Genomic DNA, 15201 nt, shown 5'->3' on the forward strand with positions numbered 1-15201 from the left:
TCTGTCTTCTTGGGGCTTGGGGGGGGGGGGTCAACAGTGGGAGGGCTTCTAATGTCCTGGTGTCAGATCCCAAGTCAGGAGAACAAACCCACGTTCCAAAGAAGTAAGATTTATTTCCAAAGCATGGTTGATCATGAACATACAGAGAATTGTTCAGAATGACTACAATACACAGGGGCAATATAATATAGGAACTTCAAACTTGGTTAACCCAATGGGTGCAATTCCCTCGCAAGGGAGCTGATTAGAAAAGGCGCGAAGTAGCCTGAGAACCACAACAGCTCATACCATAAACACAAGTTGAGTTCACACGGGAATCTAATTAAGCAAGGCAAGAAGACATAACACTCCGTCGTCCACCTGTAGGAGAAACTTGGCAGTTACAGCAGCATACCAGAAGAGAATAACACGGGGAGGAAGGGAAGGAAGAGGGACACGTCCCAGAGAAATGGCAGCTCGCTGACACCTGGCCCCTCTGCTGGACCTCCTGATGGCACCTGGTATTTCTGGCCACTGTGTGATACAGAGTGTTGGACTGGATGGGCCATTGGCCTGATCCAACATTGGCTTCTCTTATGTTCTTATGAGAGTCCTGCAAGAGACTGACTTTGAGAATTTGTGGCCCTCAGAATACTTCTGCTGAAGAAGTAAATAAGCCTGACAAGGAGACCCTATGATCAATGCTCCCTCTAAGTTGTGGAGTCTTGTGAGCAAAAAATCTAATTTGTGAGCTACTGGCATTAAAGTTGTGAATGAGCAATTTGGATACTGCATAAATTATTCTGCTCTGGAGCCATCCTCCCTGAGCTAAGACAAAAATGTGTGCGCCGAAGGCTAAAAAACTGTGAGCTAGCTCACACTAACTCAGCTTAGAGGGAACACTGCCTATGACCCATTAATGCTGTCCCTTACTTGATTTCCTTCTTATCTGTAACACATAAGGTGGAGGAGGAGTTCAGTCTCGAGCATCTCCAGTTAAAAGGGGCAGGTCATAAGTTGTACAGGTTTTAGCCACCCAGGCAACCCCAGGGATGGGAGGGAACCCTGTACTTTTTCAGTACATTAAACAACAAACCACGAGATGGTCTATACCCTCTCTGGTTGCAGAACAATGTGCCACCAGAACCTCTTTTAACTAGTCCCTGCATTTCCTAAGGGAGAGATTCCAGCCCTTAGTTAGCATCTGGGATTTAACACAGTGGCAACTCTAGCTCAGAGATGCATGCTTTACTCTTACCAAGGTAGCATATGGGGTGAGCGTTAGACACTAGACTCAGACTTGGAATCCAAGTTACAATATCACAGACAAGTTAGAAATAAGCAGGACCTTTATTCAGTACAGAGTACAGCAACAGACTATAAAAGATTACAAAAATAAGAAAGGCTAGGGGAATTTGCCTTAACTACACATTAAAGATACATAGTTACCAAGGTCAGGATAGCATCCAAGAGTTCAAGATTGTCCATGGTGATAATCCAGGTAGCACCAAGGGATTTTGAGTAGGAATCCCATCTCGTGCAAGCCATGTGCTCCAAGTCACAAAGCAGGTCTTTGTTTCGCAAGGGACAGCATTTCAGGTGCCATAAAACAGATAATGACAAGAGGAGGAAGGGAGAGTTTAGAGAAGAGCAAGAGAGCTCACTCTCATAGGGATCAAACAATTATAGCCCAATTCCAGTCACAAATTAGCTGTGGCCATCAGCCAATTGTGAGTGGGCATGGGTGTGCCCAATTGTTGGTTGTTATAGCTGCGTGTGGGGATAGGCTAGAAGTTTGGAGGCCCCTCCCACAGTCAGGTGACCCAAACTCCACAGCTTCTTCATGGTCTACGTGACTAGTCGCATGTGGGCCAGAAAGTGTAGCCGTGAGGTCTGGCGTTTGGCATGAAAGTGTGAAAGAACGTGGGTTTATGGCATGGCTATTGAGGCCATGTGGCCTCACCAATTGGCTTGCAACAGGAAACAAGACACAGCATGTTATCAGAAAGACATCACAGGAGAAGGCAGGAGACTTTTAGAAATCAATATTTCTATACATAAGTGATGTGAAAGACCTCCATCTGAGACCCTGGAGAATCACTGCCAGTCAGAACAGATAGACCAGTGGTCTGGTTAGGTTAAAGGACCATCATGTTTTGATGAGAAGTATTTCACTGTGACTGGGAGCAGCAGTGGTTTACAGTTAGCAAGTCAAACAGCTAACATTTTTACCTGCATTTGACCAAATACAATGCTTTACAAATAGTGTTCTAGGACATTTTCCTTAAAAAAAAGTTTCCCCAACCCACTACAAATTCCCTGCAATGTACAGCCCCAACAGAGGGCGATGTGTGTCGCAGGGTGCATGCTGAGTTCACATAAAGGCCTGACAAAGTCCAAAAGGACTGGAATGCAGTGTGGAGGAGCTCTGCAGTTGATACAGAAGGGTGCCTCAGCCAGACCCGATCATCTGCGAAGGGTATCCTGAAGAGAGAATGTTTGGAAACCGAATACTATAGGTGGTTCTTTGGTGACTGCTGGCTTGGTGATGGAAAGTGCCATCAAGTCACAGCTGACTTAGGACAACCCTGTTGTGTTGCCAAGGCAAGAAATGGAGAGAGGTGGTTTGTTGTTGCCTGCCTCCGTCTGTGCAGCAATCCCGGACTTCCTTGGGGGTCTCCCCTCCAAGGACTAACCAGGGCTGATCCTGCTTAGCTTCCGAGATCTGATGAGATCAGGCCAGCCTGGGTCCTCCAAGGGACTGCTGGTTTATGGGGAAAGAGTTTGAAACCTCTCCATTCGTGGAGGAGAAAGAACCGTGGGTTTTCTCAGTTTAGCAACATACTGCTGGTGTGTATATCGAAATCCTTTTGACTGTACTTGCAGATGTCTCTGATGTTTTGTCCTCCCAATTTACAATTGCATTTGAGGTGGAGTCCATGTGCTCCCCGTTTCTCATTGCCCGGTATCTTCCACCATCACCCAGTTCTCCATGCTGCCTCTCCCTCTTTCAGAATACTACTGTTTATATGAAAGTACTCCGTGGTGTGGTGAATGGACACCTTCATTCACCATCCACATTCTTTATAGTCATTGTCAACTTGAGGGTCTCTTGGCTCCATCAGGGCTTCCCTACCCAGATTTAAAGTGACAAGGCAGTTAAGCAGATTAAGGTGGCCCGAGCAGGGCCCACTGGGCAGCTTCCAGGTGCCTCTAATTAGGGCCATCGTGCTGTTATAAGTAGCTCCTGAAGGAAGAATTACTGTTCCCGTGGCATCTCTCGTTACAGTGGCTGGCCATTTAGAGTGACTGCTGGCTTAAAAACTATGACATCCTTGATGGGAAGTGATAGGAGAGATTCAGTAACTCTGCAGCTCAGGCTCACTCTGGTCTCCTTGATGCAGTTTCCTGGATCTCATCTCTATCAAAAGACTCTTGCGGCTTACAGATTTCTCTCTGAGCAACACCTTGTGTATTGAGGATCCCATGAGCATCCTCACATGATGCCGAGGCTGTGCAACCATGTTCTAGCACCACAATGCACACCAGTTGGGTTTCAAAGCTCATCCATATTGTGAAAGCATCACCTGGCCAGTCCTTCCGTTGCTGCATATGCAGGTTCTCCTTTGCTGCTGTAAGGAATGGTTGATGAGGTTAGTCAAATAGAAAAGAGGGCCAGCAATAAAAGCTTAATATGTCTATAGTATATAAAAAGATTCATGTATTTATTAACAAAGAGTTTAAAAATATATAAGGGCCCAATCACACCTCATGTAAAAATACCAGAATCTAACACACAAGGGCTAATAGACTTGACCTGATACGTTTCAGCCTGCATAGGCCTTCTTCAGATGTCAAACACAGTTAGGAACATATTGGCTTATATAATAGTACAGTACAATCATAAAGATATACAATATAAATACAAGAAGGACCAGATGAATTTTTTTCCAAAATGCAACCACTAGGCACAGAATAAAAGTACAAATGAGGCCTCCAAAGATGCAATCACATGCCAAGTAGTATTTCACTGGTAATAATTTCTGGTCCAGAAAGTGCCTTCCTATGATTGTTTAGCCAAAGTGTCCTCAGTAGAATTGTCCTTAGGCAAAGAGCAAAGGCCGAAACGTGTCAGGTCAAGTCCATTAGCCCTTGTGTGTTAGATTCTGGTATTTTTACATGAGGTGTGATTGGGCCCTTATATATTTCTAAATTCTTTGTTAATAAATACATGTATCTTTTTATATACTATAGATATATTAAGCTTTTATTGCTGGCCATCTTTTCTATTTGACTAACCTTTTCAGGTTCTGGATCCCAGGTTTCTAGGTTCAGTCCCCCCCCCCTTTTTGTCCCAGTTTGTTCTTTAGGACTGGTTGATGGACATGGCTCCTCTGCAAAACCTCCTTGGCAGGCTATGGACCATGGGGCTATCATCTGCTCATGGACCATCAGTGTTTCCTGTTTCTGGATGGGTATCCAAGTTAACAGCCTGTTTCAGTAGATTCTACTTGAATTCTTCCCATTCATATCTTGATTTCCCATTTCCCCACCCCCTGCTTCAATTACATACTGATTTCACGACTGGCTTCAGGCTTTCTCAGTGGGGGGGATCCTGGGCAAAACACCTTCTACTGCCCTCTTCAAGCACGCCACCCCTTGTGAACATGCACACACATGCGTGCACCAGAGGAGGGAGTGGAACATGACTCTCTTGCACCCCTTTCAAGGGGTTTCTGTGTCCGTAGGGCTCAAAAGGAAATCCCTTCTTGGAGACCTCTGGAATGTCTCTCATTGGTGGTGGCTCCTCTGCCAGGCTGTGGGCACAAGGAGATGCCTGACCATGTTGGCCCCTGAACCTGCCCCTCGTTGCTCTTCTCCTCATCTCTCAGTAGAAAATAGCCAGTCTCCCAGAGAGCCGTATTGCTGTAAGACTCCCACACTTGTTCCCAACCTGTAGCTTGATCAAGCAAAATCCTATTAGAATGTCCAGTCTATTCTAGCTAAGTCTGACCTATCTACTGAGATGATACAGAATGTTCCAACTGCTAAGAAGACTTTAAAAAAAAAAGATGTCAGTGCACAAGGAGAAGGGATAGAAGGGGTTGTGGCTCATTGGTGGGAAAGGCATTCAGCAAAGCAGACTTTGCTATAACTGCTAAATAGTACTATGAGAGCAGTCTATGACAGGCATGTGTGAGTAGCATACACAAACTAATATTCTATGTGTCCAGTGTGAAAGGATATGGGAGACTCACAAACATAGACTTGACATCTGTGAGTGAACATGAACGTGTGAGGCTGCCCTATACTGAATCAAACCATTGGCCCAAAAAGATCATATTGTCAACTCTGACAGGGCATTGACTCTCCAGGGTCTTGGGCAGAGGTCTTTTACATTACCTCCTTCCTGATCCTTGTAACTGGAGACACCAGGGATTGAACCTGGGATCTTCTTCATGCTGAGCAGATGCTCTGCCACTAAGCCACCGCCATCTGTATATTTATATGCATGCATATGTAGGCATCAGTAGCACATGGCAGTTCCCTTAGAGCATGTACCACTAAATTGTGTGGCCAGCCTCACCATATTGTACCACTGTATTTTTTTTAACTGGGAGTAGTGGGTAGATCAGTCAGAGACCAAAAGGTTTCTCAGATCAAACTGGAAACTGAGGGGCACCTGTTACTCTCTCTCTTTTTTTTCTGTCTCTGTGCTCATTCCCATCCAAGCCCCACCCATGTTCCAAACATGTCTTTCACTGGTGGTAGCTAGCCCGTAAGAGTGGGCTCTGGCATCTCCTCATAAGAAACTACACATCCAATTTTGTTGTTGTTGCTTTTTGAGCCACAACAAATTTTTGGCAAGCCACTCGTTTAAGCAGTCGATTTATATCCATTCATGTACCCTAGGAGTGTTTTATATTTCTGTCTCACCTCATGCTGTTTAATACTGAGGGTGGCAGTGGTGGTGGAAAGTGCCATCAGTCACATCTTATGGTCATCCCCTAGTGGGGCAAGAGATGTTCAGAGGTGGTTGGCCATGGCCTGCCTCTGCATAGCAACCCTAACCAGGGTGGACCTGCTTAGCTTCTGAGATCTGATGAGTCTGGGGTAGCCTGGACCATCCAGGTCAGGGTAGAGGTGATATAATTCCCTCATCTCAATCCTTTTCATAGCAAGTCTGTTAAGGTCCATCTCTGGCCACACAGAGCATGAACAGCAGCTATTGAAATGGAGTGCCTGGGACCCCCAGATTCAGTCCCTCACTGGTTTTCTCATCATGTTGGCTAGGGAAGAGATCCTTTTGTATTCTGGCTGGCCAAATACATTGTTGCCTAAGTAGTTTCTGGAATTGGAGCCTACCCCCTTCCAAGTACTCCTGTACAGCCCCTGGTTAGGTTTACTGAAAAACGGAGCTGGAGATAGCATCTGATTTGGCAATGCTTTGAGGGTCTTGAGTGGAAACCTCAGTGCATTTTGGGAAGGAATATTTCTCACATCCCCTCAGAAGAACACCTCAGGGTCATAACGCCTGGGCACCGAGCCACCAACTTGCCCCCACTGCTGTTCAGCTTCAAGTGGGTCTTTATTCATCCTGAAATTTATTTTTCCCTCATTCTGCTAAATGCTTTTCTTCTCCAATTTCCTTGGGGTCTTCACATAGGGCGGTAGAAGGGGAACAGTTAGTAAATTCTTGGATCTGTGCCCCCTTTGGTCTATCATGCTGCAGTGTGGTGTATTTTGGAATGACTCCATCAATAAAGAAGTGTTCCAGGGAAAACAAAATTATGACCCTAGCTCATAGTGAAACTTCTCATGTTTAGCAGAGAAGCAGCAGGGTTCTAGTAGGTGCAGGAAAGGGCTTGGATCAAAAGTTTAATGGTTCCAACTTGGAAGTCTCCAAGATCCCACATCCTGAACATGGAAATATGTGAAGACAAGGCTGCTCTCAGAGAAATTGTCTTGACCTCCTTGTGTCTCTCCCCTCCCTGTACTTTAGTTTATCCCCTTCCTGTGCATTTATACCTGATAAATCAGGATTAGCCAAGGAGACTCTCTGGGCTGGTTTGCACAGAGGCATTATATCACTTCATATCAGTGGTAAATTGCACATGTGAATAAGTCCTCTGAGAGCTACCAACCATGGTAAAAGAATCATATCATTTTTATAGGGGGTTATATTGGGAAGCAGATACACACACACACACAAACATACATACAGGGCCAGCCCATTATTCTTAAATGTTAGACTGTTACCTAGGGCAACGGCTCGACAAGGGAGCCATTCTGGCCAGCCTCCCCTCCTTGTCCCGCACTGGAAGCCTCCCTTGCCTGCTTCTCGCTCCGTCCCCAGCAAGAGACTCCCCTCTTTGCAGCCCCCCAGACAGAAAGAGAAGGAGGCTGTGGGGACAGGCACGGGGAACAGCCCGGGACGACGGGAAAGTGCTGCTCGCCCTCTGCCGCCCCCGCGGTCTCTTTGGAGCTCCTCTTGCAGCCTGGCACAGGCCCCCTCCTGCTCCCCTCGAGCAATCCCGCCCCCCGCATGCATTTGCAGCTCGCCCCCATGGCTGTGGCTCCGGCACCCACCCCTGTTCCGCCCCACACGGGGGGGGGAGGGAACGGGATGCTGGAATGTATCCTCACCTAGTGGGCAAAAAAACCTGGGCCGTCACTGTATGTATGTATGTGTGTGTGTGTGTGTGTGTGTGTGTGTGTGTGTGTGTAAGTATTAAGAATTCAAGTGATAGGAATCTGTACTTTGTGAGCTATTGGCATTAAAGTTGTGAGCAGGAGATTTGGCTGCTGCATATATTAGTTTGTTCTGGAGCCATCCTTCCTGAGCTAAGACAAAAATGTGTGAGCTGGAGGCTAAAAAACTGTGAGCTAGCTCACACTAACTCAGCTTAAAGGGAACACTGGTCACTGTATGTATGTATGTGTGTGTGTGTATTGTTCCATTCTTTTTGCTGTATGAACAGACGAAGTTTAAGTATTAAGAATTCAAGTGATAGGAATCTGTAAAAAAAATGCATGTTCAAGAGAACAAATATAGCATATGCGAAACAATGTGGTATAGTGGTTAATGGGTCAGGGCTAGGATCTGGGTTCAGATCTCCTTACCGCCGTGATGTTTGTTAGAGGAGGTAGGGAGTATTCATTCCCCCTACCTCACAGGGGTGTTGTATGGGTTGAATGAGGTCGGTCATAGATAAGTCTCCTTCTCCCAACTGTCCGTTCTGATTTCTGGGTCTGGACTCGTATGCCGTGCCCCTTCAGCTTATGGTATCTAACACAAAGACTAAGACTGATGGCAAAGTGCCATCAGGTCACAGCTGACTTATGGCGACCCCAGCAAAGGGCTCTCAAGGCAAGTAAGAAGCCTCCCTGTGCAGAGCCTTCCTTGGTGGTCTCCTATCAGAGGACTGACCTTGCTTAACTTCCGGGATCCGATGGGACCAGGCTACCTTCCCTCCCAACATAGGCTTGTAGACCTCTCAATATACTTCTAGTCCTTGATGTTCATGGGAGAGATCCTATTTTTATATTTTGTCCACCTGCCTGATACTGTCCTATCATACCCATTTTCCTTGATCAGATTTTAAATCACTGCATGCTCTCCAAAATGATACATCTATCCTATAACTATCATGACATACCTATCATCGGTCACCCACTGCCTCCAGAAGGAAAGCCAGGCTGGTGTATTTTTCGCCCTCTTGTGATAAATGCATCGTTAGATGTGCTCTTTTATGTCCATATACATTTGCGCACACACAGGAAACCGCATGTGTGTCATTCAGCTTATAAATATCTGCCTGTCTAGGGATGATAGCTGGGATTGTACGTTGATATCCTCCTGTTCACACATATTCCCACACTGTTATAGAGGCGTCTGTAGTGTCACCCATGAAAGGCTGTGGCCTCCCCCCACCCCCGTGGATTTTGCCCCACCTTTTTGAAGTAACTCCCAACAGAAATGAGGAGCCAGCGTGGCGTAGTGGTTCAAGTGCCACATGAGGATCTGGGATCCCCTCCCCACTCTGCCACGGAAGCCTGCTGGGTGACCTTGGGCCAGTCGCTCACCATCAGCCTAAACTACCTCACAGGGTTGTTGTGAAGAGAAAATAGAGGAGAGCAGAACAATGTAAGCTGTTTTGGGTCCTCAGTGGGGAGGAAGGTGGGGCATAAATGAAGCGAATGAATAAATGGCATCCAAACTTGACAGAGGTTTAGAAGACTATACACTTAGTAGACAAAGTGTCTCCTCCCCCTCTCCCACAGTATTAGAACTCGTGGCCACCCAACGAAGTTGATGGGCAGTAAATTCTCAGGATGGACAAAAGGAAGTGTTTCTTCACTCAGTGATTAAATTGTGGAATTCACTGCCACACAGTGATGGCCACAGGCATGGATGGCTTTAAGAGGGAATTAGAAGAGAGTCCCATCAATGGCTAGTGGTGACTAAAGGGAAACATCACGTCTGGACACAGGAAACTCTGGAAACTCAGTGCTAGGAGGCAGCATCAGGGCCACCAACTTGGCCTCAGTTCTCTGTCTGTTGGTTCTCCGTGGCAACTAGTTGGCCACTGTGTGAAACAGGGTGCTGGAATAGGCCACTGGCCTGGTCCAGCAGGGCACCTTTTTCATTCTTATGTTTACTCTCCATGAATCAGGGTATCCATGCTCAGGCCCTGGCATCTCCATGTAAAAGAGATCAAGTAGGAATGGCTGGAAAAAGTCCTTCCACCCTCTGGGAGCCTGGAGAACTACAGACAGTTAGAGTAGACAATACTAAGCTAGCTGGACCAATGGTCTGATTCAATATAAGGCAACTTCACATGTTCATACATGTTCAACCTATGTTTAAAATCCCAGCTTGTGCAAAGAAAACAAATTCCATTTCATTGAGACATCTACATTTGGGCATTGTGGCCAATTGGAGTTTGATCATACCAGGAATGACTGAGCTCCACATGCAAAAGGAGGAGAACGTCAAGGTGTGCTCAGGTATCTAACTCCACGTAACTTGTTGTGAGGTCCGAAAGCAGTTCTGTTTTCCAGTTTTCTCCAGTTCTATATTATACCTCAGCCCACATGGAAGGGCAGGCAAGGAGTTACGAGGAGGACAAGAAATAAAGTCAGTGTGAGCAACATTGAAATGTAGCCTTTAATGTTGTGGTGGTGCCATGTGACCACTGCGTCTGTGGCTATTCCCGTGCCAGTAGAGGAACACTTTACTGCCTTGAGACCACGTGGTTCTTCCATGGGTATGTTTGTCATGTCTCACAAGGGATGCTCACAGAAGAACTATGTGAGCAAACGATGATCCTTCCGTTCATCATAGTAGCCGTAGGACTCTTGGATACTGCGCCCCTAGAAGCGTATCTTTTGATGGGGAAGAAATGGCTGGAATGTAGCTTTCGGGTGAGGATAGCATGTGGTAGATCTTTGGGAAAGGAAAAGGAAAAATGAGGGGGGGAAATGTAGGGAAGTGGAAGGGAGGAGGAAAGGAACCGTTACTATATTCTATTCTGTGACAAGCAGTGTCATTTCACCTGTCCTCGCAGCCTCTCCCCTCTGGCCACCTTTTCATTGTTCAAGATTTGTATCATGAAACATGAACCAACCAGAGACCTTTGTATTCATCAGTGACTGTCAAGTCAAACCATATCCATGTCTCTCCTCTCGCTTTCTCTCTCATGATTCTTGAGAAAGTTGCCACCAACAATGGGCAGAAAAGGCAAGTGCAAAATGCTCCCCTTGCTTAACTTGCCCATTTTCTGAGTCGATTTTTCATTATGGTTTGGATAGCTTTGAGCCTTATCTTTCAGATGCCACATAGAGATTCCCTTCACTACCTCCCTTTGAAACAAATGCTGCTTAGCTTTTTAAAAAATGATCCCCAAAAGCTTTGTTTTCAAGGGAATCTTGCCAGATCTTTGGCTGGATTCAGGCAGGATGCCCGACCACAGTTAAGTGGCGTGTGATTGAGTTTTAAAGCAAATATGGGCTTGCTCCCACAATCCTTTTTCCTCTTGCATGCTCCAATCTAATCCATTGTTTCTTGAAAATTATCTTTTGCTATTACTTCCAGATTGTCAAATGATTATTAGTGCTTGCCTTGCAAGCCAAGATTGCAGACCTTGGCTTGTTCCTTGCTGGAATCCTTGGTCACACACATGAAGCTGCCTTATACTGAATCAGACCACTGGTCCATCAAGGTCAGTATTGCCTACTCAGACTGGCAGCAGCAAATCCTTGGTCTGATGGGCAGGTAGACATTTGGTTTGCCATTTTGGATGTGACGGCAAACTGGTTTATGCCAGTCCTGAAACAACTAGACTGTGCAGTTTGTGGCAGGAAAGATCCTGCAAATAAGCTTGAGGTTCTTTCAAGGATCTTTCACACCACAATATGGTGTTCTGAATCACGGTTGGATCCAGCCTAAATTTTCCAGTGGCAGAATGGAACTGTCCATGGGAGAGGTCCCATGACAGCCCTCTGTGATCTCCAGACTCTGTGATCTCCAGACTCTGGGTTAAAGATGACATTCCACCCCTCCAATTACAAGGACATAAGCTTAACAGTAGCCCTCTTGGTTTCTGACCCATATGAATTGAAAGTGGGTATAAGGCATGATGCATGGGGAATTTGTGGGGCAACGACATTTTCACACATGAGACTCACTGTGTTCTTTGAACCCTGGGTTTACACATTTGCAGATGTGATTAATGCAAAGCAGAAAGCAACAGAATGACAAATTTAACATGAATGCCCTTTCTGGGAACATATAAAAGCCATGCTGGATTAGATAAAAGGACCGTCTATCCATAACATTGTTTATCCAGTAGCAGCCAATCAGCTGCCTTTTGGAAGCCCACAAGGAAGGATTCAGGCCAATAGTTCTTTCCTGGTCTTGGTTTCCAGAAGTCCAAGTGTCTAATCCAAAGCCTTTTGCTGATTCAGTGATCAACCTCTATACTCTAGTGTTCGAGAGCTCTCTGTAAACAATGTTGGTTTGACATTTGGTGGATGCAGAAATTGCAAAAAACAACAACAAACCACACAGTTGAAGCCTCATGTGTGAAACTGCTTCAAGTATAGCCAGGGAGGTTATGTAGATGGTGTATTGACCTGCCAAGAATGACTGAACTTTGGATAGATCTCTCAAATCAGAATGTAATGTAGCCTTCCCACTATATCCCAATTTGTCTTCATGGTAGCAGTCAAATTAATTTGCATTCATTGTAAATTCAGTTTGACTATACTGAGGTTCAAGCAGGGGGGCCACCACTGGAAAGGCCCTGTCCCTGGCTGCCACTCACAGGTGGGTGGCTGAGACAAAGAGTAGGCGGAATAGTCTCCACAGCAGAAGCGAGGCTTCAGTTGAGTTTCTAGATTTGTAGCTCGCAGTGCAATCCTAAGCAGAGTTATCACCTCCTAAATTCATTATAGAGTGCCCCATTGACACTCTCTCGATATCTCTCTCTCCAGGCCCCTGTTTTCTGTCCCTTACAAAGCTGACCTAGTGCCCTGACCTGGATAGCCCAGGCCAGCCAGATCTCATCAGATCACAGATGCTAAGCAGAGCCAACCCTGGAAAGTACTTGGAAGGGAGACCTTCGAGGAATACCAGGGCCAGGAAGAAGAAGCAGGCAATATCAAGCCACCCCTCTGAAATGTCCTAGTCCCACTAGGGGTTGCCAGAAGTCACCATGACTTCCAGGCACGCAAGCACATACACACACACAAATACCAAAAAGAAAGAGAGCGAGCGAGCGCTGAACTAGTAAAAAGATCTGCAAGATTCTGGAAAGCCATTAAGCCGTGGTCCTTGATCACAAACTTGACTAAGGAGTCTTTGCTGAAGATGTAGTGAGGAAGCATGGATGCTCTCATGCTTTTGCCATGTATGTAACAAGACACAAGATGTGGTCCAGCATGCTGATGATCCACAGGGTGCTCTGTCCCCCTCAGAAAGGGAATAAAAGCTTGCTCAGATCACCCATGTTTCAGCATGTCATGCATGTGGCTGGTAGGCATGGGGGATACAAGTGAGCATTCTTGCTTCCTTGCCATACCTGTAGGGCAACTGCATGAGCTGAGTATATCAGCCAGACTTCAGATCTCACCTAAGAGAACTCTTAAGCATTCTTCTGCTGTCCAAACATGACACACCCATGGGCGCTCTGTTTTGGTTGCGCTTGTAGAACATCATGGTGGCAAAAGGAAGAGGTGTTAGATTAGGCACATTCAGGTTTTTTGGAGAGCATTTGATTTGGATACCAAATAAGTAGGGCAATTGGGTAACTAGTCCTCTTGAAGAAAATCACAATTCCAGTTTTGTCTCAAATAGCTAACAGTGTATTCCTCGATTCCATTTTGTTTTGGGCAGCAACCTTTAACTGGTGGTTAACCATCAGCCGAAAAGCTGCATCTACTCGATCAGGCAAAACTCTATGTTAATACTTGTACAAACTGTGGATGGTGAGCCCCTCTTGGGAGAGGCATCCCCCCCCCACTCAAGGGGGCGGATGCCTCTTCTAAAATTATTTACTCCTTCAGTTTTTCTTTAAAATATTTATATGTATGTCAACTATCTCTCTGTTCTTTTCTAGTTTTGACCTCTTTGGTGGGGTTGTTTTATTTTTCCCCCCTTTTTCCCTTTTTCCTCTCTTCTGTTTTGTTTTCCCTTCGTCCCCTTTTAGGTTTCAGAGAAATTATGTTGAATCCAATCACCCTTCCTGGACATTCCAATCCTCTTAACCACCATGGCATTTATGTTGAGGATGTCAGTGTTTATTTCAGCAAAGGACGTCATGGCTTTTAAAAAAAAAAGACAGCGCAAAAAAAAACCCCCACAACCTGGGAAAAGACAAAAAAAATTCCAAAACCTCCTTTAAAGGTTCCTTGTTCTGATATCGAGTGTCTTGGCTATGCCCCCTGAGAGTTCTGGGACGCAGCGGGACAGTGTGGCCTCTGTATGGATCAAAGCCACCATCTTGTGGGACTGGACTGTGCAGTCTGCATCATGCTGCAAAGACTAAGGGTTTCTCGTCTCTTTTTTCCTGTCACCAGATCACAGGGTTGTTCTTTCCCCCCTTATTGGTCACTGTTCTTTTCCTCTGTTGGTCACAGTGTTCTTGCAAAGGTACATAAAGAGCAATGCTTGAGCAACAAATAAGAGATTTTTTTTAGGAGAAAAAAAGATAAAAAGGACTTCAAAGGAACCATCCTAATAGTTGCACTTTTGCATTAAAAAAAATGAACCAGAACAACCAGTCTGACATCTATAGCTGTGGCCCTCTCCACTTGGAGTCCTCACGGTGACACCACAACATTCCATTAAGGCCTCCTGCCTTCAGTCTCCAAGCTGTGGGAGATGCTCCAACACCAAGAGGAAAGCGTGGAAGATGTCTTCACAGAGTGAAGATCCTTGGTAGGAATAAAGGCAGGCCCCCCCCATCGCCCGCTTCTGTCCCCTTCCTCAAGTCCATGCCCCAACCTTTTGCACAGAAATGAAGTTTCAGAGCAACAGTGGAGAAAATCTGCTACTCTTAACTCGGAGGAAAAGATATCAGTGGCTTTGGGTTAAAAAAAATTACAAATGTCCTTGGAGGATTTTTTCTGTTTGTGTTGCGTGTGTTTCGTGTGTTAGAGCCACTCTTCCGCTATCTCAGTGTTTCATTTTTGTACTTTCCACCTTTCACTTCCCCCACAAGCCCTCCGGCTCCCTATTCCAAATCCTCTGCTGAGGGTCAGGGGACAGGGGGGGCGCATTCCTGGGACTCTCTCCTGGAGGGACAGTGGCTGGTCGCAGGGGTCTGACCCCCGCAGGTGTCGGGCAGAAAGAGATGTGCAGAAGGCATCCAAGAATCGTTCCATCTCGGCTCTGCAGAGCTGCAGTCTCTTTTGCCATTCTGGCTCCTTTCCCCACCATCTCCCCCCCCCCCCTTCTCCCCCAATTAAATTAGAAATGTATTATAATTCAGTCCTGCACAGAGAACAGTTAGCTTAAGGCGTATAAACTAAGCAGCAGAGAATCTCAATAAGAAATCTGGTGGCTATTCTCTGGCATAAACACAATTATTGATTCTGGGCTGGGGACAAAATATATATATTTCTTTTCTTCTTCCCCTTGGCTTCCCTCTGTCCCAAACTCTTGCCAGTTGGGGAAAAAAACCCCAAATCTCTACCCTCCAGAAACAAAAAAGTTCC

The 15201-nt window shown here is 45.9% G+C and overlaps 1 protein-coding gene across 3 annotated transcripts in view; it reads left to right on the forward strand.

Moving 5' to 3' along the window:
- Positions 1 to 15201, forward strand: part of NTRK3 (neurotrophic tyrosine kinase, receptor, type 3) — a 534208-nt gene that overhangs the window by 396898 nt on the left and 122109 nt on the right. Inside the window, exon 13 of one of the 3 annotated variants that reach the window (XM_015411905.1) lies at positions 13692 to 13832. The exons of the other annotated variants lie outside the window; for them this stretch is intronic. Coding sequence (XP_015267391.1) covers positions 13692 to 13813 — 122 coding nt within the window. The 3' untranslated portion in view covers positions 13814 to 13832. Of the gene's footprint in view, positions 1 to 13691; positions 13833 to 15201 lie in introns of those variants that run through there. 3 annotated transcript variants of the gene reach the window in all.

This window comes from Gekko japonicus, unplaced genomic scaffold (assembly GCF_001447785.1).
Source record: "Gekko japonicus isolate JY-2015 unplaced genomic scaffold, Gekko_japonicus_V1.1 scaffold654, whole genome shotgun sequence".
Classification (NCBI taxonomy): Eukaryota; Metazoa; Chordata; class Lepidosauria; order Squamata; family Gekkonidae; genus Gekko; species Gekko japonicus.